This window comes from Coenobita brevimanus, chromosome 21, assembly GCF_032717465.1.
Source record: "Coenobita brevimanus isolate Jiangsu-jjx chromosome 21, ASM3271746v2, whole genome shotgun sequence".
In the NCBI taxonomy this organism is placed as follows: Eukaryota; Metazoa; Arthropoda; class Malacostraca; order Decapoda; family Coenobitidae; genus Coenobita; species Coenobita brevimanus.
The window spans coordinates 3,956,475-3,983,660 of NC_136974.1; the positions used below are offsets into that span (position 1 = coordinate 3,956,475).

The following is a 27,186-nucleotide window of genomic DNA, read 5'->3' on the forward strand; positions in this document are numbered from 1 at the left end:
ACCCACTTAAGAGATCTTGACCTTTTATGACTCACACTGAAATCGATTTTTCACACACACGCACACACACAGACACACACACACACACACACACACACACACACACACACACACACACACACACACACACACACACACACACACACACACACACACCATCTGTGCCATTTCCGAGCGAAATCTATTGAGGCACTTATGAGGTGGTTTGTTAAAATACTCAAGTTCACAGAAACCAACTCATACATACTAGCTACCTCTTCGTGTCGCTGATAAAGGCGTTTCTAACCAAAGAAATTAATAGAACTTGCATCTAACCCAAAAGTCACTAACCTCAAATGAAATTAAAAATTCGGATGTAGAATTCCAGAAAACACAGTATAACTAACTCACGAGGGACTCCATACAGCCTTGTCTATCAAAATGATTTTACAATAACTTTGATAAGTTTCTTACCCAGGTTACAGGTGGATGCACAAAAGTTAAGAGTACTGAGCGACACAACAGGCATATTAGAGATTTAATTTTGCTAATTAACCATGGTTATGTAGTGCTTCCCTAATAATTGATATATTCTCAACACATGAACTTCTATGCATGCAGTAAGCAAATGTGGGTTATCATTAATGCCCATGAAATATTTGTAAAAATGTATGCAACATTGCTAATGCAGGATCATTAATTTCTTAAAATTATTACACTGAAATAATGCCATCATAATGTGCCAGATACATACTGTGCGTTTATGCCGATAAACTGTTGTCTTAGGACTATCTAATGACGAATGAAAGACACACACGAGGATGAGTGGATGAGACCGCAAAATCACCGCAAACAGCTTAGGATGTCAAGGGCTTTCCCGATGTTCCCATTCTAATCTGATGACGTCACGATGTCGTCTGGCAAAGGAGAGTCCTCCGCCCGAGTATAAAAACTGACTCAGTAGTCCAGAAAGCATCAGAGTCTTTCCTGCCTTCCGACTGTAAACATCATCATGGTGATAAAGGTACAGCATGGAGGAAATACTGTACATACACGTTGCTGATAACAATTATGTGTATTCAGTTAATTTTAAAATCCAAAACAAATACACAGATGGAAAGGCATATGTGCACATTTTCTTTTGATAAGCAACACTCACTTCGGAAATAGCTGATATTATACTAAAATTACGACCACATGATGAAAGCAAGTTTACACAGTGTATTATAGCTGTTTTAATTCAGTGCTCCACTGCAGGTTTTTGCTGTGTTGGTCCTGGTGGCCGCTGCTGTTGCTGAACTGCCACCTTCATACAGCGCCCCCGCCCCCTCCTACAGGGCTCCGGCTTCCTCGGTAGGACCATCACCAACTCTCAGTAAAACTGTATTCCGCAATACCTTTTCAAATAATGTGTGTGCTTGCAGTGTCTGTTTGAATAATTGACCAGGTTTTCTTCATTTCTATAAGGAAAAAAAACAGATGATTAAATAAATAACAAATCCTCCATGGCTCACGTCTGTGTGACATAACTGTTATCAGTGTCTGTTGGTGATAGCTGTGTCTGCAAAAAGTGTGTGGTTTAGGTAACCATATTGCTACTCTGCAGGATTCCCCCCGCTACGACTTCAGCTGGAACGTGCAGGACCAGCCCTCCGCCAACGACTACGGTCACCAGGAGGCTCGTGATGGCTACGACACCCAGGGATCCTACTACGTCCAGCTGCCCGACGGTCGCCGCCAACAGGTCTCCTACACCGTCAGCGGCGACTCCGGCTACCTGGCGGACGTCCAGTACGAAGGCGAGGCTCAGTACCCTCAACAGGGCTACGGGCAGGCCCCGGCGGGATACTCGTACAACTAGGGACCACATTGCTTGGATATTGCACCGTCGTCCCACTGACTGATCTACCTATTGATCTCCCATCCATGGAGTATTTTGTATAATTTAGTGTGGAAAAGTTCAATAAAAATGAAATCTATTTTTGTAAAATATGTTTCAATGCTTTAAGCTACTGGTGAATGATATGCCTGTCGGTCAGTCCAGCTGAGGTTCATCCAGAACCGATTATGTCCAGTAAAACCTAATAAAGTACATTTGGATTCCTGAGCGCTACTTCAGGTCCATTCAGACCCATCATATCCATTTCAGTTTTATCAAGCCATTGCTGTCGGTTGATGACAAATTCAGGTCCAGTTAAGCCACCCAGGTCATTTAGGTCTACTCAGGTCCTTCACACCTGTCCAGAGTCATTCAGATCAATTAAAATCTGTTCAGGAATGTTCAGATCCAATTAGGTCAGTTCGGGTCCATTCAGGCATCTTCACGTGCAGGCGCTGATATAACTATGTGATGGAGCTCCAGGTACTGTAACGTCCCTCAGCTAATTCCGTATCTCACGGATGGAGGATGGTGGGCTGCAAGAGGAGGGCAACTTCATCCTGAAGAACACTGGGTTCACGTTTCAAATGAAGCTGAAACTACAACAACCACTACTACTATTGGTTACAATTGTTCAGGCAGATTCACTCAGGCCAGTTCAAGTCCATTCAGGTTCATTTTGATCAATGCACACCCAAGTAAGTCCAATGAAGTCCAGTTAGGCCCGATTCTGTCATTTAGGTACAGTACATTGAAGTTGTTCACATTCGTTCACACTCCATCAGTTCAGTTTGAGTCCATTCATGGCGACTTGTGAGATCTGGGTACAGTTAGGGTCAGTCAGGTTCAACTGAGCCCTGCCAGATCGCTCGCATCCATTCATTCTCACTCGTCAGTTCACATGCTTAAAATCTCTTTAGATCCAGCTTGGTCTATTTAGATTCAGTTAGTCATATTCGGGTTATTTTTGGTCTTCTCGGGGGCATTCAGGTCATATTAGGTTAGTTCAGGTCTCTTAGGTTTATCCATGATCAGTCATGTTAATTCACGTCCCTTTCAGAGTTGTCCGGTCAGGTTATTTGAGGCTCATTTTGATCCATTGGATCCAATTAGGTCCATTTTCACCAATGGGATCATACATGCTGTCCACGTCCATTCAAGGTGCCAGACCAGTTTAAATCCAACTCCATTTAGGTCAAATTACACCCTTCCAAGTCATTTAGTTTACTTCAGGCCAACCACATCTTTCTAATCCTTCAGGCTCTGTCAGATCAGTTCAGGGATTTTCAGGGTTTTTCATGTCCAGTTAAGTCTCGTCACGGCCCTCAGAGCCAATCATTCGAAATCAGGATACTTCAGGTCCAGTTACATCCATCCTGGTCAGCTCGCTCTAGTTCACTCCAATAATGGTCTGGTCGACATAGATTAAGCTGGCGATTATTTCCGTCAATTTATGTCCATTCAGGTCACGTCGGGTTCACTAAGGCAGCTAAGGTCAATTAAGATCGATTCAGGTCATGCCTATAAATGTGTAAAAATAAATGTTTTTTGAGGGTGACATTTCAGGTCTCTTAGGGCTGGGTTGAGAGAGGAAATTGGTGGAGTGGGGCTGTAAGTGTCGGTGGGGTGAGTTAGGTTGGTGGTGGGAGGCAGACCACGCCAAGGGAAGTACGGGTATATGTTGAAGTTTTGGGTGTCGTAACTGAGCCGGTGTCACAGGAAATTTGTCTTTCACTGGTCTTCCACGTCCCATTTAATTTAAAATGTACAATAATAACCCTCCAGTCTTTTTAAAAATATATAATCTAAGCATCCTTTATCATATATTACTTAAACTTACGCTCTTTCAATAATACGCATTCTCCTTAGAGTAGACAGGAGCGCTGCTAGTTGTGGTAGATACGATTAGCACTATCATACCTACCTTTGCGCACACTCATTGCTCACACTCACTACAGCACACATCCCTCGGTTACTTCATATTTTTATGGTTATTATGGTTACTTCACATCCATTATGTAAATTTAGAACAATTCAGACCATGTGATGCCAACGATGGCATGTTCCAAGAAACAGCCAATAACTGCAACAGTTTTCGAAATACGATAATTAAAATCTTTCAGGACCTCGCAGCCTCCTTTTGGTAAATAAGATCCCTTCATCTTAATACAGACTGCCTAAGGTAACGCCTTTGAAAGTGTATAGTAATTCAATCCGGTCTTTGCAATGGTATGTAGAATGTAACATCAGGTCTCATAATCTGGACAGGATAGGCGAACCGGATTGGACGGATAGGGATTGTGTTGTTGTGAGAAATGGGGTACATTAAGGAAAGTTTACTCTGAGAATGTTTGTTTGCCAGTAACCGTGACACTCACATTGGTGTTAGGTGGGGACGCGCACCATGCACTCACTTGATGAAGCGCAGCATTAAGGTGAATCCACTGAATGAGAAGCCAGGAGGTTTCTTGTAATCCAAGATACCACTTACTATACCGGGTTATAACCATAAAATCAAACGTCGCCTAATGGTCTAGTAGTAAGGCGCTCCAGCCAGATAAGACCCCTAAAAATTTACATCCGAGGAATGGTTCGGGTTTACTGCTCAAGTATTGCCATTTAGTTACAAATGAGGCTGGTCACTCTTGCCTTAAATATTGGGACTAAGTAGCCTTCCCCCAGATCCCTTCATTCCTGATTGGACAAAAAGGCACTGGATGACGAATAGATGGACAAGCCAGTAGGCAATGTCGGCCAGCTCTAAGCGGACCAAGTTTTGTCGGTGACCGGAACTGAGATTTGACACTAAAAGGCATTTCTATATAGAGGAATCCCAGTGCAACATTCCACCCAAGAACCAAGGCCCTGGCTTAATAATCTTTGGAGCCTTGGCATTTCACACAGAAAGGTCGTAATTTTAGCGCTTTTCATATTTTCTGCACTTGATGACCTTTGACCCCTGACCTGGCGGATATAGGTCATGCATGTATGAAACACATATAGTACTTATTAACGTCTATATGCATGCATAGATTCATTCGATTCCATCCACCCACGGTGAAGCTAGGGAACTTGAAATTCACGAAATGGCCCACCAGAGGTACAACTTCAAGGTGGCGCTGCCAGCGACTGGGAGTGAGCTTCGACGCTAAATGTCATTTTTGTATGGAGGTATTCCAGGGCAACATTCCATTCAAGAATCATGACCCTGGCTTAATAATCTTCGGAGACAGCATTTCGTGCAACCAAAATCGTGATTTTAGTTATTTTCACCGTTTTCACATTGGAACATTTTACCCCTGATCTGGCTAACGTAGCAAATATGTATACGCTAGAAAGTTGTAGTACTAGTCAGTGTCTATGAGCATGCAAAGTTTCAAATCCACTGAGCCGCTGGGGAACTAGGCAGACATTTTTGAAAACCGGTACTGGTTGCTGAGGACAATCTTCGCAGGATTGCCACTCGAAAACTAGAGGAGAGAGAAGAAAAATGGATAGCACACTAATGATAGGAAATGACCTCAAGATTAAGCCTAAAGAAGTCAGAGCTTTCTAAGCCCATTAGTAAAGCCTCTACAGCTCAAAACGCGAAAAGTAAGAAAAAAGGGGTTTTTCGGCCACTGCTACGCAACGAGAAGTTGCTTAGCAACCAAAACCTTGCTGACACAACTAGGTCATAGGTTTGTCATTGTGTCCAGGCATAGCCGGATTCGGTTAATTCTGTTGGGTAGAAGTGCCTGCCGCAGTTAAACAAGAAAGAAAGAAAACGTGACTAACAACAAGGGCAGCATAGAGCTGGCCTATGAACAACAATCAAATATATACGACTCTATTTTGTAAACAAGAGATTAAAACTGAAAACAAATAGGTTCAAGGAAGTGAAAATAATTATCTATGAAAAACAGGAGAATAAATAGACCCACTTAAGAGATCTTGACGTTTGATGACTCACACTGAAATCGATTTCTCTCACACACACACACACACACACACACACACACACACACACACACACACACACACACACACACACACCATGTGTGCCATTTCCGAGCGCAATCTGTTGAGGCACTTATGAGGTGTTTTGTTAAAATAATCAAGTTCACAGAAACCAACTCATACATACTAGCTACCTCTTCGTGTCGCTAATAAAGGCGTTTCTAACCAAAGAAATTAATAGAACTTGCATCTAACCCAAAAGTCACTAACCTCAAATGAAATTAAAAATTCGGATATAGAATTCCAGAAAACACAGTAGAGCTAACTCACGAGGGACTCCATACAGCCTTGTCTATCAAAATGATTTTACAATAACTTTGATAAGTTTCTTACCCAGTCTACAGGTGGATGCACAAAAGTTACGAGTACTGAGCGACACAACAGGCATATTAGAGATTTAATTTTGCTAATTAACCATGGATATGTAGTGCTTCCCTAATAACTGATATATTCTCAACACATGAACTTCTATGTATACAGTAAGCAAATGTGGGTTATCATTAATGCCCATGAAATATTTATAAAAGTGTATGCAACATTCCTAATGCAGGGTCATTAATTTCATACAACTATCACACTGAAGTAATACCATCATAATGTGCCAGAGTCACACAGTGATTTGATGCCAATAAACTGTTGCCTTAGGACTATCTAATGACGAATGAAAGACACACACGAGGATGAGTGGATGAGACCGCAAAATCACCGCAAACAGCTTAGGATGTCAAGAGCTTTCCCGATGTTCCCATTCTAATCTGATGACGTCACGACGTCGTCTGGCAAGGGAGAATCCTCCGCCCGAGTATAAAAACTGACTCAGCAGTCCAGAAAGCATCAGTCTTTCCTGCCTTCCGACTGTAAACATCATCATGGTGATAAAGGTACAGCATGGAGGAAAACTGTACATACACGTTGCTGATAACAATTATGTGTATTCAGTTAATTTTAAAATCCAAAACAAATACACAGAAGACGGAAAATCATATGTGCACATTTTCTTTTGATAAGCAACACTCACTTCGGAAATAGCTGATATTATACTAAAATTACGACCACATGATGAAAGCAAGTTTACACAGTGTATTATAGCTGTTTTAACTCAGTGCTCCACTGCAGGTTTTTGCTGTGTTGGTCCTGGTGGCCGCTGCTGTTGCTGAACTGCCACCCTCATACAGCGCCCCCGCCCCCTCCTACAGGGCTCCGGCTTCCTCGGTAGGACCATCACCAACTCTCAGTAAAACTGTATTCCGCAATACCTTTTCAAATAATGTGTGTGCTTGCAGTGTCTGTTTGAATAATTGACCAGGTTTTCTTCATTTGTATAAGGAAAAAAATAGATGATTAAATAAATAACAAATCCTCCATGGTTCACGTCTGTGTGACATAACTGTTATCAGTGTCTGTGGGTGATAGTTGTGTCTGCAACACGTGTGTGGTTTAGGTAACCATATTGCTACTCTCCAGGATTCCCCCCGCTACGACTTCAGCTGGAACGTGCAGGACCAGCCCTCCGCCAACGACTACGGTCACCAGGAGGCTCGTGATGGTTACGACACCCAGGGATCCTACTACGTCCAGCTGCCCGACGGTCGCCGCCAACTGGTCTCCTACACCGTCAGCGGAGACTCCGGCTACCTGGCTGACGTCCAGTATGAGGGCGAGGCCCAGTACCCTCAACAGGGCTACGGGCAGGCCCCGGCGGGATACTCGTACAACTAGGGACCACATTGCTTGGATATTGCACCGTCGTCCCACTGACTGATCTACCTATTGATCTCCCATCCATGAAGTATTTTGTATAATTTAGTGTGGAAAAGTTCAATAAAAATGAAATCTATTTTTGTAAAATATGTTTCAATGCTTTAAGCTACTGGTGAATGATATGCCTGTCAGTCAGTCCAGCTGAGGTTCATCCAGAGCCGATTATGTCCAGTAAAACCTAATAAAGTACACTTAGATTCCTGAGCGCTACTTCAGGTCCATTCAGACCCATCATATCCATTTCAGTTTTATCAAGCCATTGCTGTCGGTTGATGGCAAATTCAGGTCCAGTTAAGCCACCCAGGTCATTTAGGTCTACTCAGGTCCTTCACACCTATCCAGAGTCATTCAGATCAATTAAAATCTGTTCAGGAATGTTCAGATCCAATTAGGTCAGTTCGGGTCCATTCAGGCATCTTCACGTGCAGGCGCTGATATAACTATGTGATGGAGCTCCAGGTACTGTAACGTCCCTCAGCTAATTCCGTATCTCACGGATGGAGGATGGTGGGCTGCAGGAGGAGCGCAACTTCATCCTGAAGAACACTGGGTTCACGTTTCAGATGAAGTTGAAACTACAACAACAACTACCAATACTGGGTACAGTTGTTCAACTCAGGCCAGTTCAAGTCCATTCATGGCAATTCAGGTTCATTTTGATCAATGCACACCCAAGTAAGTCCAATGAAGTCCAGTTAGGCCCGATTCTGTCATTTAGGTACAGTACATTGAAGTTGTTCACATTCGTTCACACTCCATCAGTTCAGTTTGAGTCCATTCATGGCGACTTGTGAGATCTGGGTACAGTTAGGGTCAGTCAGGTTCAACTGAGCCCAGCCAGATCGCTCGCATCCATTCATTCTCACTCGTCAGTTCACATGCTTAAAATCTCTTCAGGTCCAGCTTGGTCTATTTAGATTCAGTTAGTCATATTCGGGTTATTTTTGGTCTTCTCGGGGGCATTCAGGTCATATTAGGTCAGTTCAGGTCTCTTAGGTTTATCCATGATCAGTCATGTTAATTCACGTCCCTTTCAGAGTTGTCCGCTCAGGTCATTTGAGGCTCAGTTAGGTCCACTAGATGCAATTAATCCAATTAGAACAATTTCCGTCAATGGGATCATACATGCTCTCAAGTTCATTCAGGTTGTCAGACCAGTTTATATCCACTCAGAGCCAACCAACCCTATTTAGGTCCAATTACACCCTTCCAGGTCATTTAGTTTACCTCAGGCCAACCACATCTTTCTAATCCTTCCAGGCTCTGTCACATCAGTTCAGGGATTTTCAGGGTTATTCATGTCCAGTTAAGTCTCTTCACGGCCCTCAGAGCCAATCTGTCAAAATCGGGATACTTCAGGTCCAGCCACATCCATCCTGGTCAGCTCGCTCCAGTTCAGTCCAATCATGTTCTTATCGATGTAGATTAAGTTGGTGATTATTTCTGGATTTACCTTCACTCAGGTCACTTCGGATTCATTAAGTCAGCTAAGATCATTAAGATCGATTCAGGTCATGCCAATAAATGTGTGTGCTCATAATCATACCACTCGGAGCAATGATTTATGAGGGATGACATTCCAGGTCTCTTAGGACTGGATTGAGAGAGTTGAACTGGGTGGAGTTGGGTTGGTGGTTGGGGGCAGGCCACACCAGGGGAAGTACGAGTATATGTTGAGGTTTGGGGTGTCATGACTGGGCTAGTGTCACAGGAAATTTGCATTTCTTTGGTCTTCCACGTTCCATTCAGTTTAAAACGTACAATAATGACCCTCCAATCTATTTCATATTCGTGTGTACAATATAAATACCCTTACTCATTTATAACTCAAATTTACGCTCTTTCAATATTAAGCATTTTAGATGGGAGCTCTGCTAGTTGTGGTAGGTAGTTACGATGAACACTATCATACCTACCTTTGCCCACACTTATTGCTCACACTCACTGCAGCACACCCCCGGGGGGCGTTGCACCGGCTCTTTACGATACACAGTGCTCAGAGGAAGGTGGAAGTAGTACAAGAAACCGCTAAATACTTACCTCGGAGCGCGACGTCGCTTTCTCTTTGACCGATTTAGTTGTTTATGTGTAATAATGATACGAAGAGTAGTAAACGAAAACCACTAACACTTCATTTTTCCCAGTGTTTAGGGTCGTAATTTATTGCATTACAGATTACGTACGCCAGTGAAATTCCTTTCCCCCGAACAACTATGAGGGCATTCCATACCTGCAGAATCAGTGTAATTTTTATACAAAAGCTGTACATGACTCCATATGATGATATAGTTCAATCACATCTTTCATTTATAAGGCGACATTAACTGTAAAGATAAAAGGATACAGATATCAATAAACTCAATTTTATCATTTATATGGACTTGATCTTCACCACGAGCAATTCCAGTTTCCTGCACAGCATCCCAGCCACGGCACACCAGAGAAAAGTGCGCTATCTCAGCCCCAGGGTAGTAGTGACAACCTTCCACTCACTCTCCCACCATTCCACACCAAACAGCGACGTAACGCCACAGCTAAAAACAGCCAGTGGAACGCATCACTAGCTACTGATGCCAAAGGTGTAGCAAATGTGACCGAGTTCGTTTCTGTGTATCTAAAGTATATATATGTATGTAATTAAGTTAATGAAGTACCTCATCAACGCCTCATTCGATTTGGATCAAAACTGACACATACAGTACATGATGTGGGGGGCTGGAAAGAAGTGATTCTATTTTGGTGTAGATCAATGAAAGGTCGTGCGTCAAGTTCAAAGGCCAGGGTGTGGTGTTGTCTCATGGCTGCCTGATCTGATTTCTATAAAAATTCACACATAACTACCGGTAGTGTATAAAGATGGAACGAAGATATATATATATATATATATATATATATATATATATATATATATATATATATATATATATATATATATATATATATATATATAATGCAAATCGACTGAAATCGATGTCCACAATTCAAGTTCAAAGTTCGGTTGCAGCATCGTTGTGCTGAGCACTCCCTCCGGTTCATGTTGTAGACACTGAGTCAATCACACTGGAAGGAACATGAGAGCTGTGTGACTTCTACTCGGAGGTTGGATTTAGATAAAACACCAATAGTCAACACAGATATAAAAAGAGACCGGTATTACCCATTCAAAAACATATATTTCTAAAACCAGCATATTTAGTCAAATGAGTTGAAGGACAGAGAAGAAAAGGCCGGTTTCGTGGAGCCTGTAAAGTCGTTTGTACTGGCGAAGAGTATTTTCGGTACAATGGAAAACAGAAGAGTGATGATTTACTTAAAATATTCATGATTCCTCTACGACTATTAACTTTATCTTAAATTCCCGCCTGCATACAACAAAAGATAAGTTTGGGGGGAAAATATACCATTTTTAAGGATCAAATATAATAAAGCAAAATACTTTTTAACCAACAAAGATTTTGATTATATCAGAAAGTGGAAGAATAAAATTATGTCTCCCGGCGGAGCACAGCTGTGGTTGTTGGCACACACACACACACACACACACACACACACACACACACATATATATATATATATATATATATATATATATATATATATATATATATATATATATATATATATATATATATATGGAGCCACAGTGGTAAAGTGTGCGTTTCGTACACGGGTGAGCCGGGGTTCGCGCCCCGCCAGGGTAATAAACTCTGGAAGTGTTCACCCAGCCACGTACTGCATTGGCGGACACAAGGGGTGCTGTAGTTGAACCAGTGTCGCATACTACAAAGTATGCTTGCACCCAGTCGGCTTGCGCATGCCGAATACACTTGGTTCACAGACTACACACCATCCAAAGCCACTCCAGTGTTACAGTCACACTTAAAAGCACTTCTCACCCTACATACAATCTCTACCGGACAACCTAAGCCACTTGGCAGAGATACATTGGGATAGGCCGGTCCTGCAGTGGATCCTCAAACGGCTGATGATGATCATGATGATGATATATATGTATATCTCTCATCTCATCAGCCGTTTGACGATACAGCCAATGTATCTCTACCAATTGGCTTAGGCTGTCTAGTAGAGATTGTATGTAGGGTGAGAAATGCTTGTAAGTGTAATTGTAATGTTGGAGTGGCTTTGGATATGTGTGTAGTCTGTGAACCAAGTGTAATCGGCCCACGCAAGCCGACTGGGTGCAAGCATACTTTATAGTATGCGACACTGGATCAACCACAGCACCCCTTGTGTCCGCCAATGTTGTACATGGCCAGAAGAACGCTCCCAAAGTTTATTACCCTGGCGGGGCGCGAACCCTCGTTCTTCACTGTACGAACATGCACACTTTACCACTGTGCCACAGAGGCTCATATATATATATATATATATATATATATATATATATATATATATATATATATATATATATATATATATGGATACTCAAACGGCTGATGATATATATATATATATATATATATATATATATATATATATATATATATATATATATATATATATTATTCAAGCAAAAATAAGTTATGTACATTTCACATAGTGTACTGATTGGGGAGTGATTATTGTTAAAAGGGAATGTCTACGTATAATAATAACTGAAGGAGGGAGTGCACATTAATTATTGCATCTCAAATGCTGCATCAATACGGTGTCCATATCAAAGGTGAGGAAACATGAAATGTCTGCGGGCGGATACAAAGCGGTGGATGAGATAAGTTAGTGACTGGAAAAAAATTCAATATATTAGTAGCACTGGGAAGACTGCATGTCATTCTATACTTATTAACGGTGGACGAACATTATCGATGAGTGCCTATATATAGCTCCAGCTAGCAGAGAGAGTGAAGGTTACACGCAAGAATGAGTGGATGAGTCCACGAAGCGACCACAGAACGACCGAAGGTGTCAGGGACTTTCCCGATGTATGTATGCCAACCTGATGACGTCTCAGCGTCGTCTGGTGGGAGAGGCCTCCGCCTGAGTATAAAAACCGACGCGGGAAACCGAAATGCATCAGTCTCTCACCTACCTCCTAACTGAAAACATCATCATGGTGACCAAGGTAAAGTGAAGAGAAAAAAACACCTTTTATAAGCTGATAATGTAACGTACAATACTGTGTTCATAATAACAGAGAGACGCACATATGTGTAATGCAAACCTCTTGGGAATGGAAGTATGAGAGCCAGATATGAGATTAAAGCAATATTACTCTAACTCTGAATACTACTCCCATTGTACTGTACAAGGATGATTCAAGACTCTAAGGTCTCAGGATAATGCCTGTATACCCGTTATTAATGAACGGATTTATATGAAACTTTGTGATTATAACTTCAATCTGTCGAACATATACGACATTTAGGAAACTCCACGGCATCTGAATTCAAAGACATGCTAGAAAATATAAGTTATTCGCTTACTAGTGTACACCTGAGTGGGACTCAGTTGGTCAACTACTCTTATGCAATGATCATACCGTACTCAGTAACTTACCACGTATTAATAATTTTCCTGGTTTAACTTACGAGGTTTTGCTTGTAGTGAGGTTACCTTGAGGGAAAAAATTAATAACAAGCTATGCACATATGATTAATTAAAGAAAACATTGCAAGAAACAATGCAGCCATCCCAATGGATAAACTGCACCAACACTTCGCTAGCCTGGTACGCTTATTTCAATTATTTTTAAAAACTGGAGGAGATCGCTTTCAGAACTAGGTGTAACTGTGCATAAATTGTAATTGAGTGAAGATATTCAGTACCAATCCCACTTAAACAGATCCATTAACACCGAAAAATAATGAAATTTGGCACCGCAGAGTAACAATATACCTAGTACTTTAGGAAAAGCAATTGTAAATCTCATTGTTACATTACAGGTTTTGGTGGTGTTGGTCCTGGTAGCCGCTGCTGTTGCTGAACCACCTCCATACGGGGCCCCCGCCCCTGCATATGGGGCTCCCGCTCCCACGGTATGACCGCACCAGTTCTCCTTCACGCTTTATGCTCCACTTCACCTCGTGAAAGAATGCTTTTACTTACAGCTTCTGTTAATGTAGTTCACCAACATTTTGGGATCCATGCCTTTTTAGTTTTATAGCTTAGCCTATATAATTTTCATTTTTTTTTTGTCCAAAGTCGTGTCTGCAACAAGTGTATGGTTGAGGTAACCATATTGCTACTCTCCAGGGTCCCCCCCGCTACGACTTCAACTGGAACGTGCAGGACCAGCCCTCCGCCAACGACTACGGTCACCAGGAGGCTCGTGATGGCTACGACACCCAGGGATCCTACTACGTCCAGTTGCCCGACGGTCGCCGCCAGCTGGTCTCCTACACCGTCAGCGGCGACTCCGGCTACCTGGCAGACGTCCAGTACGAGGGCGAGGCCCAGTACCCTCAACAGGCCGACGGGCAGGCCCCGGCGGGATACTCGTACAACTAGGAACCATACCGCGACCCTTCACTCCCCAAACAACTCAACACCGACTGAACCCGGTGGCCATGTTATCGAACCCTCCGAGATTATCACTGATTTCCTGCTTATAGTGGGCTCTGTTTTGTGCGCATATCAATCACTCTAAGTTCACTCAGACTAAATAACGGTGCTCATACCTAAGATCTTTGTTCTGTCTTTTACTTCATATATTTCTGACCTATACATCATAACTTCCTTCGATACTATCCTTCCTATCACTTCATTCGTTTTCTAGTCAGGCTCCAGTACTGTCCAAGCCCGTGTGTCTTTACTATTCTTTTAATCCTGCTGATCTGGCTTATGTCAGGCAGTCTCTTCTCGTTTCAAGCTGATATGTATTGCTTGTCATCTTCATTCCCTTAGCACTTTCAATTTTTGCCCTGACCAATACTCAACTTAGAGAAATCGTCTTGCTTAGGGCTGGTATCATTTCATATCTGCTTTGTACATACACTGCATTTAATAAAGAATATTTATTTCCGTAACTAGTATTTCCTTTATCATTTTATGAAACAAAGCATAAAAAGGTGAAATTCAGAGTAATCATTTCCCCACAACCAATTCCACTTACAAATTATTACAAACTAACTTTTCCCTTTATGATTTTAGACATTTTTACAGGCATAGCATAAAGCAAAGTACGTGTATATCCTATGTATGTACTCACAAAACGTTCATAGCTGGTGGAATGTAGTAATGAGTACAGAATTCTGAATTACTCTCCATCCCAAATGCTCTCTTGTTTCGGTGGTTGATTTATCCCTTGTTTCTTCTCATTTCCCATTCCTACATCTTAACAATAAGTTTTGAATATTTTTTTTCTGGCTAGTGATTTTTTATGGTAGCCAATTATCACTTCACATTTTCCATTCCTACATCTTAACAATAGTTTTAAAATAATTTTCTTTTGGTTAACGAGCTTTTTATGGAAGCCAACTATCATATACACGTTAGCTTTACTACAAAACGACTTTTAACTGTATGAAAAATGCAACTGTACAGCAATTTCATACAGTATGCATGAAATGCTTTCGTGGAATGATGCATCACCATTCCGTGGAGTATTACATATTCTGAGAAGAGGTCTGAGTTGTTGTTGTAATAGATTTGCCTCCCCGTTGTAGGGAGGACACGGGCAAACCAAAGCCCGTCAGAGAAATACTGCTCAAAAGTTAAGGGTTACAGGCTAGCGTGGAGGCGGGTAGGTGGTTACCACCTCCAAAAGGATAGAAGCAGGTGTCTGCGCAATAATCTCAGCTGCCAACCGAAAGTCATCATACGCTCCGAGAAGCCCCTCGCCCATACCACATCGAAGACGGGTAGCTGTGGGACAGTCAAGGATATAGTGCAGCAATGGCTGATCGCTGAAGTCAAGACAGTGAGGACACGGCTCCAGCTCTCCATCGGCCAGCTGGCAGAAGCAGGAGAACCCAAGTGCAAGCGTCAAAGCCATATCAGAAGGTAGTTAGGTGTATCTTGGGGAACTGTCACGGGTGCATAAGTTGTCGCCGCTGCGTACCAGGTGGCAGAACAGGAGCCTTCCCACACATGGGATTGATGATCTTCATGTGAAAGACGTCTGACGGTGTCACCTACCTTCCGCATGACGAGGGCGAGACTGAGTCGCAGCGGAAACACGACCTCCGGTAGAGTGCAGGCTTGGCATGCAGCATTGTCAGCAAGCTCATTACCTGCAATACCAACGTGCCTGGGGAGACAGTGAACAAAAATTTCACTGCCCCATCCAGTGATGGAAGCAGCAACAGCTATGATGGTGGTAATCAGGTGCATGTTATCAGAGAAGCGGGGCCTCTTGAGGCCTTGTAGAGACGAGAGAGAGTCTGTATGGATGATACCACGTCGATGGAGGTAGCGATCAGCGTGTCGACGGGCACCAAGTATGGCGACTAGCTCGGTCTGGTAGGCCGAGAAGCCGGAGGAGACTTGCCATGATTCAACCCACTAACCACAAACAAAGCAGCACCTGCGGACCCATCAGCACCTACAGACCCGTCAGTGTAGTAGATGGTTGCGTCAGTGAGCTGCCCCGCGACTGAGACCTTCCTGGCGAAGAACAGCAGGAAGAGAGGACCTGGGGTTCGTCGTCGCGGGCTCAGCACACTGAAACACAAGAAGCAGCCAAGGAGGGGCGGAGGCGTATTCAGGGCATGACAAATCAGTGTTCCCTTGTACGTCAGCAGGTCTGAGTGTTAGAGAATGTTTAAAGGCTATTGTTCGCGTACCGCATCTAAAATATTGCTCTAAGAATGAAAAAAAAAATCTTTGGTTGTTTAGAAACGTTTTGGTTTGTAACACATTCGAGTAACCTTTTCATTCTGGAGTCATGCCTGACAGGAAAAAAGAAAAACAACCAAAGAAAAAGGACAAAACCGAAGTTTTTGCTACCATTTTATTGCAACTCCTACGAAAGTTGGAGGGGCTTGGCGGGTAGTTTTGCACTTGATTATCGAAGATCTTTTAGTCTGTATACTTAAACCAGGGCTTCATGAGCGTTTGTTGTACTTGCTTCCCTATACTTTGTACTCGAGGCACCATTTTCAACCTGCACCATCCCTACACAGGAATCGAGGTTATATATATATATATATATATATATATATATATATATATATATATATATATATATATATATATTAAACAGAGTGGATGGTGATAGCATAGATGCCAGACTGAGGAGTTTATCCTGGCAATAATTACTCTCCCACTCAGTCTAGGGGTTCCGGTCCTGCAGTGAATCATAATACAGTACACACACGCATTTCGAGTGATTCACTGCTCATATCACGGTGCTCAATTCGTTATTTAGGACATAATACTGATTTCTGGTCGCCTAGAAGTCGTTCATTTTTTAATCAGCAGCGTTTTCTTATCCTGATGTATTTGTGTATCATGAATCGTGATGGCAAGTCTCCGTCTTTATAACCTTAACCTAATTATTCACAGTCACATGACCTAGTCAGATCCACATGACGGCTGTGTGATATCGTAGGAATATGAATCACGAGGAGAAAGAAGACCCCAGGTTTAAGGTCCCACCACCCCGTCTATGCCACGGGAGTCGAGGGTGCTTGCAACACAAACACTGGATAGTGAAGTGGCTGCATCTCTACGCCAGTACAGAGACGAGGTGTTTTAAAGTCCGCAGCTCGCACTCCCTCCAGTCACCTTATATGATACGCGGAGATTACGTGGGTTGTAGTGGACAGTCGCTCCCTCTTTTCCTAAAGATAAATGACACGAATAATATGACGTATTATAGAGCAAGCAGTTGCCTTGCAGATTTCCACAATATTTTGAAGTAATGCTCTCATTATATGCATTCCCAGTGCCATTAAAGCAAAACCACTAAGGCACTTACAAGGGATTAGTCAGTATTTAAGTTTCACCATGGACGTCATTGAACTGTAGACCAACTGAACCTGTTTACTTTAAAAGTGTTATTAACGTAAATATTAATGTTATTGTTGTTGTTATCGTTATTGTTATTATTATTGATATTGATATTATTATTATTATTATTATTATTATTATTATTATTATTATATCCGGAACAGCATGAGTAATGCACTGGCTCAGTGACGGACAAAGTACTCATTATAAACCCAAGACGAATGATTATATTAGTTCCCTGTATCTACCAACGCCAACGTCAGGTGTCAAAACCGGCCACTATATCACTCGCACATACTGTACATCCTTCTCCTGATCTTCCCTGTATAGGTGGGTGTTGGGTTATGAAGGGATCTATAGGTGGGCAGTACCGAGGTACAGAAGTACGGAGTTACATTACCGAGTTACAATTCGAGTACCGGTAGCAGTAGTGACACTTCTTTTTTGATGTACCGAAATTGGTACATTTTTAAGCATATTTTGTCGGTACCTGGTACCGGTACATTTTATTACCTTTATTCACTCATCGTGTGATTAAAAAAAAAAAAAAAAAGTGAGGAGAAAGCCCACATGGGAGTGCTGCTGCCGACGCTGGCCATGTGCCTCAAGAAATTAAAAGAGGTGAAGGAAAGCGCCGATCTGACGGTGTGCTAGCCACTAGTGAAAGCAGTGATTGAGGGTGTGGAAGGCAGGTTCGGCCATCGTTTCGAGGACAGTGACTGCCGGCTTGCTGCTACCTTTCATCCCCAATTCAAGCTATCGTGGTTGGCGTGGTCACCTGAGTCTGCCTCCTACGACATAGAGAAAATGAGGAGGAAGATGTAGAAGATGGTGTCACTACTGGAGAGCAAGCTAGAGGATGCGGAGAGCAGCACCACTGATGATGATACGAGCAGGATGTCAAGGAAGAGTTTTTCGAACCCCCTCTATGTAAAAGGGAGGAAGAAAAGGGAGACTGGGATAAAGCTAGTAAAGGTATCAACAAGGACTGCTTTCCTTGCAAGGTTTTCAGAGAGTTATTTGTAACTTATAACACGCCAGTACCATCCAGTGCTGCTGTGGAACGTCTGTTTTCATTGGGGAAGGACGTGCTGAAACCAAATACGGGTGGGACTCAGTGACTATCATTTTGAAGTGCTCATTTCCCTCAAAGGCAACACTGGAATAGAAAACTGAAGTGCACTGTGTAATTATTAGTCAGATTATTGTGCATATAATGACACGATGTAGTCATAAAATTGTGTTTATTTTGATAGACATTAAACTAGATGCATAAGAATGTGAATTACAGTGGCCGATTAAAGTTTAGCGATCCATGTGCTGAAAGTAAAGGACTGAACGGTCGCAAAACTTTATGTTTTAACCATCCCATAGTTAATGTAACTGTGACAATTGTCTGACATCTTTCATCTCTCCTCAGGTCCGGCATTGCTGATATGACTGGTCTCTGGGTCCTCAGTGTGGTAAAAAAAAAAAAAAAAAAAAAAAATCAATACTGAGCAAGTTTACTTGATTCACATTCATGTACCGAGTACCGAGTCGGTACTCGGTACTTCTTCTTTTTTTTTGTACCGGTACCGGTAGTGACACTACAATTTTAGGCAAGTACCGGTACCGGTACCGATGGTACTTTTTGTGTACAGGGTGCCCACCTCTGGTGGGATGTGGCGGAAGGAAGAATACACTTTACTTTAAAAACACTGAATATCGGTAAGCAGAAATGTTCTACTCCCTTGAAACAAACAAACAAACAAAAGATCTTTATTCCATGGATCGGTTTTATTTTGGCACCGGTGTAGACAGAGACAAAAAGATCTTCAATTTGTTTTTCAGAACTACTCAGTATCTACGTGAAACCAAATTTGCCAGAGATATTTCCAAAGAACAACAAAGAGCTCGTGATGTATGTTGATGGCACAGAAATTACGGCATAACAGGCATCAAAACCTTAGTCTGCATCAAAAACTACACTGCAGTACCTTTGTGTGTCTGTATGAGGCTCTCTCCGCATACTGCCTCCCTAATCAGAATGAGGGCAATAGCTTTTCGTCACGTCAGCTTCTCTCTCTCTCTCTCTCTCCAGGCGATTTTATTCAGCGGCTTTCTTCAACGCCTTCATGTGGTGGCACCGATATAATCCATGGGCGCAACTACCTAGTTAAACAAAACGCCTTTCACTTACTTCCCTATTCCCCGAAAGCAGGATAGTGTACTGCAGGGGAAGAGGAACTGAAGCCTACAGTCCATGGATTCACATTCATCTGAGATAGGAGTTACCTCTACTATTACTACTATTATTTCTACTTCTACTACTACTACTACTACTACTACTATTCAACGCCAGCATGGAAAGCGTTGATTAAATTTCCGTCTCCCCCTCCTCTCCCCCGTTTACGAAATCCATCTCAGAGAGAATAAAAATCGTCTAGAAGTAACACGAATGAAATAAACACTACGGATTCAGGCGGTTGATATTTTGGCCTCTCCTTGCTGCCATCAGACAGTTTTCTTCAGGTGAGTGGCGCCTTCTCGTGGTGGCGATGTAGAAGCAGTCACCTGCTGTCTCTTCAGTAATGATGGCTTTGTGTTATTTCATGTTTGTTGCTGTCAAATGGTAGTAGTCTTCTTAGTAGTAGTAGTAGTTGTAGTAATAGTAGCAGTAGTAGTAGTAGTAATAGTAATAGTTGTAGTGGTGGTAGTAGTAGTAGTAATAGTAGTAGTAGTAGTGGTAGTTGTAGTAGTAGTAGTAGTAGTAGTAGTAGTAGTAGTAGTAGTAGTGGTGGTGGTGGTGGTAGTAGTAGTAGTAGTAATAGTAGTAGTAGCGGCAGTAGTTGTAGTAGTAGTGGTGGTAGTATTTGTAGTGGAAGTAGTAGTAGTGTTAGTAGTAGTAGTGGTAGTGGTAATGGAGGTGGCGATAGTAGTACTGTATTAGTAGTAGTAGTGGTAGTAGCAGCAGTAATAGTAGTAAGTAATAGTCATAGTAGCAGTAGTCGTAGTACTATAGTAGCGGTAGTAGTAGTAGCAGTAGTAGAAATAGTAGCAGCAGTAGTGAAAGTGGTCCTGGTAATGGTGGCGGTGGTGATAGTAGTAGTAGCAAACGTAGTTGTTGTTGTTGTTGTTGTTGCAGTAGCGGCGGTGGTATAATAGTAGTATTAATGGTATAGTAGTAGTAGTAGTAGTGGTAGTGTTAGCAGCAGTAGTAGCAGTAGCAGTAATAGTAATAGTAGTAGTAGTAGTAGTGGTGGTGGTGATAGTAACAGTAGTAGTAACAGTAATGGTGGTGGTGGAGGTGGTAGTTATTGTTGTTGTTGTTGTTGTACCCTAGGGTCATCTGAACGTGAACCCGGTAGACTGCAGGCTTAACTTGCCCTTCTCCAGCAGTCCACCATCCTCCTTTCCGCGGCTAGGGAAACAATTGACGTACGTTTGCATAACCAGGCAGTAGAGTCCCCCAGCTAAAATCAGTGCCACCACACGAAGGCGCCCGTCTCCACCGCCAGGCTTACACGTCTCCTAATGAAGGGTTGGGAAAAAAAATTAGTCAACCCCTTCAGTACGATGACGTCTTTTTTTTTCTTTATCTCGATGTCAACAGATGATTTTTATTTTGCTTAGAAGTTTTTTTTTTTTTTGTAGTAAAGACATCCTCCTCTTCCTCCTCCTCCTCCTCCTCCTCCTCCTCATCATCATCATCATCATCATCATCATCATCATCATCATCATCATCATCATCATCCATACCTCTTTTCCTACCCAGGGATGAAGGAAGGTAGGGTCCAGAGAGCAAAAGAAAAGAAAGAAAAAAGAAAGAAGAGAGAATAAGTTATGGAATTGAAAAACTAACCAAATTCTGTCTAGCTGAATGGGCCTCACTCCCACTTACTGACCATTCAAGTTCCCGGAATCCTGACATTAACTCCAATAAAAAAGAGAAGACAGAGAGATATATAATATGGGTAGGGATAGATAAAGGTTACCCTCCTCAAGGTCAGGATAAGTCTTGCACGCTCCTCCAGGTAAGGCTAGACGATTTTATTGAAGTGGGAGTGGAGTCATATAGGAGCTTGAAGGAGTTAGTGCATTGTGGCTAATCCATTGCGACAAGTGGAAATACTAAGTGGAAGAGAGGCTCTGTGTAGATCTTGAATTCTTTACTTTCTTTAGCGTTTCGGCGACATAGACCTCATCTTTGTAGCCCGAGACGTGATAGAAGATAAAGAATTGAAACTCTGATCTGTGTCTCTCTCCCACCCAATATTTCCTGTCACTGTATTCGATGGGAGGCCAAAAATTATATCACGCAACTGAATGGTGATGAAAGAAACGCCGATGACAGGAAAGAGGTAAACTAGGAGATTGAAAATGTAAAGTGGAGAGAGAGAGAGAGAGAGAGAGAGAGAGAGAGAGAGAGAGAGAGAGAGAGATGAAAGGATATTAAAAAAATCTACATAGGCCTAGGTCACAAAAAACTAATATTGCACCCTTACATCAACGCAGCCTAGTGACATAAGGTGAATTAGAAACAAACAGAAAGAAGAGAATTCATAGATACTTTCTAAGAGGAGTAAATATGTTCATAATGCACAAAACGGCCGAGGATGTCAAGGGCTTTCCCACTGTTCACATTCTCATCTGCTGACGTCACGGCGTCGTCTGGGGAGGGTGAGGCCGCCACTCAGGTATAAATACTGGCGGAGTAATAACCCCACCATCAGTCACTTTCCTGCCTTCCTGCTGTACACTACAATCATGGTGACTAAGGTAGTGTATAGTAGAGAAGGGAATGAGAAATTCTTCGTATCTCAGTAATATTCTATACGCTGCTGAATATACAATTAGCTATCAGTCAAAGCTTATCAAAATCCTAAACATTTCATCGCATACCTATTCATGTCTTTTATAACGTACATTTCATAACTTTTTCAGAGGCTAATCTGTCTTTCTTTCTATATATCTATCTATCTATTTATCTGTCTATCTGTCTATATGGATAAATAGATGCATACATAGAAAAATTTAACATTTCCATCAATTTTGTCACAAGTATTTTCTTCTGCCTAGCACAAGATGATTTAGTTTCATGATATTTTTTCCATATAAATGGCTCATTCAAAATGAAAAGGTTTCTTGTGTAGTGTAAAGCTAAACATACTTTCAAGAGGAGCATAGAGTATGAACTTCAGCATTCCAATATCGTTTTCTTGCAGGTTTTTACGGTGTTGGTCCTGGTGGCCGCTGCTGTTGCTCAAGGACCCCCTTACGGAGCCCCCGCCCCCTCCTACGGGGCCCCAGCTCCTGCGGTAAGACTATGATTAATTCACTCTTGCTGCTTTGTTGCGCATGATATAATGAAGGAGTACTTGCTAACCATTCTTATATTTCATCATAATCATTACCATCATCATCCCAACACTAACTTCCACGTAAAAGATGGGGGAAGGGTAAGGCAGGATTCAGAGCAAAGAAAGAGACATCAAAAGAATAACATAACTATTATACGTGAAACCTGCAACATTAACATTCGCATATCATTAAAACCCGCGAAATCCTTGTTTCACCTCAGAAGCGGAGTCGTCAGTACATTCCTGGTAAGAAACCCAGCATGTTTCCTTCCTGTTTGACATAGGTGTTATCAGTGTTTGTGCGTAAGATTGTGTCTGCAACAAGTGTGTGGTTGTTGCAGGGTCCCCCCCGCTACGACTTTAACTGGAAGGTGCAAGACCAGCCCTCCGCCAACGACTACGGTCACCAGGAGGCTCGTGATGGCTACGATACCCAGGGATCCTACTACGTCCAGCTGCCCGACGGTCGCCGCCAGCTGGTCTCCTACACCGTCAGCGGCGACTCCGGCTACCTGGCGGACGTCCAGTACGAGGGCGAGGCCCAGTACCCTCAACAGGGCTACGGTCAGGCCCCGGCGGGATACTCGTACAACTAGGGACCACATTGCTTGGATGTTGCACTGTCGTCCCACTGACTGATGTACCCGTTGATCTTTCATTCTTTGGTTATGTACAATTTATAGTGACAATGTTGAATAAAGGAGAGGTTTATTTTTGTCAATAGTTTTTCAGTACTTCAAGCCACAGGTGAATGTCATATCAATGAACATACCAATAGGACGGCCATAGAAAAATAGCTTTGAACATCGACCGTGAACGAGAACACTGAAGTCCATCCTAAATCAATGCACCAAGAGAATACCAAGTTCGAAAATTCTCTCTGAAAAACGAAACCCAAATTATCAGTGTCAAATATATATGGTTCCAAACGTGAGACGGCAAGGCTTAAGCACAATAAATTTAACATGGGCAAAGCAAGCATAACCCTGGTAATTAATCGAACTCACTACACAGAATTAACGGTAGGTGGAGCGAAAAACTGACATACGTGGGAGACATTGATAGTGATAATATGAATATGGAGGATGTGCTGATTGGCCTGGGAGGAAGGTAAGTGTCCTGGAGGATTGGAATTCAGGTACAACAATTCCCCTATACAAAGGAAAAGGAGGAACACATGTATGTGGCAATAATATGGGTATTTGTCTTCTCAATGTAATATGAAGAAAATATGGTAGAATACTTGAAGACAGGATTAAGAAAATAGCCGTAGAAATACTTGAGGTAGAACAAGGGGGTTTTATGAAGGGAAGTAGTTGTGTGGATCAGATGTTCGTTTTAAGATGTTTAGTGGAAGAGTATTTAGAGAACCTGAATGCTGCCTTTGTGGATTTGGAGAAGCATATGATAGACAGACAAGAAATATGGAAGGCATTGAAAATATATGGAGTAGATGGGAAATGATCAAATGCTGTTATGAATATGTATGTGAGCGCTAGGGCTGCAGCGCGTGTGGAATGTGAACTGCATGTAAGTACTTTCATTTGAATGTTGGATTCAAACAGGGCTGTGTCATGTTTCTGTGGTCATTAAGTCGAGAGAGACAGACAGAGTCAGACAGAGACAGACAGACAGACAGACAGAGACAGACAGACAGACAGACAGACAGGCAGGCAGGCAGACAGAGAGAGAGAGAGAGAGGGTTCTCACGGTGGAGTGGGTTTGCTGAGTGGGTGAGTATTCAGGGAGAGGTAGGTGGGTACGGTGGGAGTTTGGGTGGGTGGATGTGATGGATGGCATTGTTGGGTGAGCAGGGTGGGTGGCATTCGTGGGTGCAGAGGGTGGGTGGCCGGGTTCGGGAGGCAGGATGGGTCGGCGGAATGTGTGGAAAAAGTGGGTCGCCTAGGTGAGTGCGCACGTTGAGTCGCCAAGGTGGCTAAGAAGAATGAGTGGCCGGGGTGCTGAGGGTGGGTGGTTGAGTTGGTGGGTCAGGTGGCTGGATGGGTTCAGGGTGGATAGGAGAGTGGGTGAATGTGTTGGGTGGCACTGTTAGATGCGCTTGGTGTATGGCGTTCGTGGATTGGCAGGGTGGATGGCGGGGATCGGTGGGCTGAGTGGGTTACGCAGGTAGCGTGGCGGGTGAGTGGTCGGGGTGGGGTCGGTGGGTTGCGTTGGATGGGCTGAGTGGGTAGCTGGATGAGTGGGTAGTGGATACATGGATTCCCAGATGACAATGCAGAAGAGGGACTTATATGACTAGTAATTATATAACTTGTAGCTGTTACTTGGATTTTAGATCACTTAAAAGACGTTGGATATGTAGAAACCAAACTCTATACAGTGGGGTTATTCATTTGAAATCTGCTAAAACTTCACTATAATCACTTCTTATGGAGGTAGAGGTGGCTCTATGAACCTAATAATACGCCTAACAGCAGGACAAATGAAAGTAACATTATATGCGGCAAGGCGTGAGAGTGAGCGAAACTTCAGATCCCCGAACCACCCGCCTAACAAATCAATGCTTTGGTGGGGGTGAGGAGGGGGAGTTGAGGGGTGAACGTGTGCTATTATCCTGCCATCTAGTGGCAGACTACTCTGCCCCTTTACCAGTGTTCATGACTGTAATGTAATGTACTGTACCTGTAGGACGGCCTCACAGAAGCAGCTGCATACCTGTAGTCGACTGGTCTGCTCGGCCAGATAGCACAAGGTTAAGCAACAGCAACCTTTAGAAGTGTTAATATCTGTCAGCTTTGAGCAAGTGATTGATAGATACTGTACACAGATGGACGAATAGACAGACAGAGAGACACACAGACAGATCAACAGACATAATACAGACAGAGAGATAGACAGACAGATAGGATGAGAGACTGAAAGATACAAAGATATACAGATGTTAATATTACGTTGGGAAACCGGTTCTGCGCACCACAGCTAGAATCAATCGGAGCAATCCCTCGGCAGACAGGAGAAACCAACTAGACACCAGTTATCCTTCGTCCACGGGCGTAGAAGAACCAAATTAGATTGTAGGCCATCACAATTTCCAACATTCAAACATATGTCCGTGATCCATTGTGGCGGGTGAGAGAGACGTACAGGTTAGAGCCTGAATTCTTTATAAATAAATACGTGACAAAGGAATAATAAATAAATGAATAAATAATAAAGAATTCAATCTCTAGTCTGTGTCTCTCTACCACCCAACATTCACAAGACGAGCATAGCAATGGTAAGTTAACGATCACCCCACGAAATGATGCAATAATACACCTCGTCACTGCAGCAAAAACTTATATAACACAAACACTAACTATGCAAGCTATGTAATTAACTGAAAGTAGAACCAGATCAAGTGTATATTAAGAACAGCGCGCTAAAGCGAGATAGTAATTTTAACTGTCAAAGAAGTGGATTAAAAGCGTATGATCATAAAGCTAACAAACTTGAGTGAAGGTGTAAGATTATGGAACACAGTTAGGCATTCAGAAATAATATATAGCAGCAGGACCATGACTTGAAGAAATGATTACAACTATCAATAAAGCTGAGATGTGCAGAACTGGATGAATTTGTGCTTTGTTGTAACCCCGAGTACTGGACAAGAATGTGTAGTTGACAGTGTCAAAGATAATTTCTTATTATTTTCCCACTGAGGTTTACCATCAACACGGTTCAATTACACGAGTTTGTACAGGAAAACGAGAAAGGTACGATACAGTCACTAACCTGTGGTACCAACTCCTCGCGCGTGTCGCTACACGATATAGGAGAGAACTAACAGAAAACAATAAAAGGGAGAATCGCGGGCACGAGATATAAAAGAAACCATTATTCTTTTTTTCAGACTCTTGCAACTACTTGACCATGAACAGAATGCTGGATCAAAACTAGAATATTAAAGTACAGAAATAAAATATGGTCAGTATCAAGGTTATGGGGAGAAAGGAAATATTCTAATCTGACACTCTATTTGGTTCACTTCTTCACAACACCAGACTCCGCTTCTCCGCGCACCTCACTACCCACCACAACCGGTTCTCCCAACGAGGTATCAAGTCCGTGCTCCGGTCACCTCACAAATGAGTCAGGGCCAGAACAATGACCTCTATGGATGGGAATGGGGACGGGTACCTGGTTTCGGTCGGGCTATATGTTACTGAGACACATAATGCGATTACTTTCTCCTGTTTTTAGATTGTTGAAAAAGGTCATGCCAGATGAAACCCTGTGTCTGTTCGGTGATTAATTTTGTCTTCATGTACAAAATATAGCAGCATCATACACCTAAGTTCTGTATCTGTCTCA

At 42.6% G+C, this 27,186-nt stretch overlaps 2 protein-coding genes across 2 annotated transcripts; both read left to right on the forward strand.

The window, feature by feature from the left end:
• Window positions 1–889: 889 nt before the first annotated feature.
• On the forward strand, window positions 890–14,086 carry LOC145392071 (uncharacterized). The gene is made up of 9 exons (XM_080266528.1): window positions 890–922; window positions 1,237–1,332; window positions 1,586–1,819; window positions 6,974–7,069; window positions 7,322–7,549; window positions 8,656–8,763; window positions 10,038–10,208; window positions 13,462–13,614; window positions 13,832–14,086. The coding sequence occupies exons 1-9, from the start codon at window positions 890–892 to the stop codon at window positions 14,084–14,086; spliced, it is 1,374 nt and encodes a 457-aa protein (XP_080122654.1).
• Window positions 14,087–18,100: 4,014 nt separating this feature from the next.
• Window positions 18,101–23,468, forward strand: LOC145392072 (uncharacterized). The gene is made up of 3 exons (XM_080266529.1): window positions 18,101–18,175; window positions 22,666–22,830; window positions 23,214–23,468. Exons 1-3 carry the CDS (start codon window positions 18,101–18,103, stop codon window positions 23,466–23,468), a joined length of 495 nt encoding a protein of 164 aa, XP_080122655.1.
• The last annotated feature ends 3,718 nt before the right edge of the window (window positions 23,469–27,186 follow it).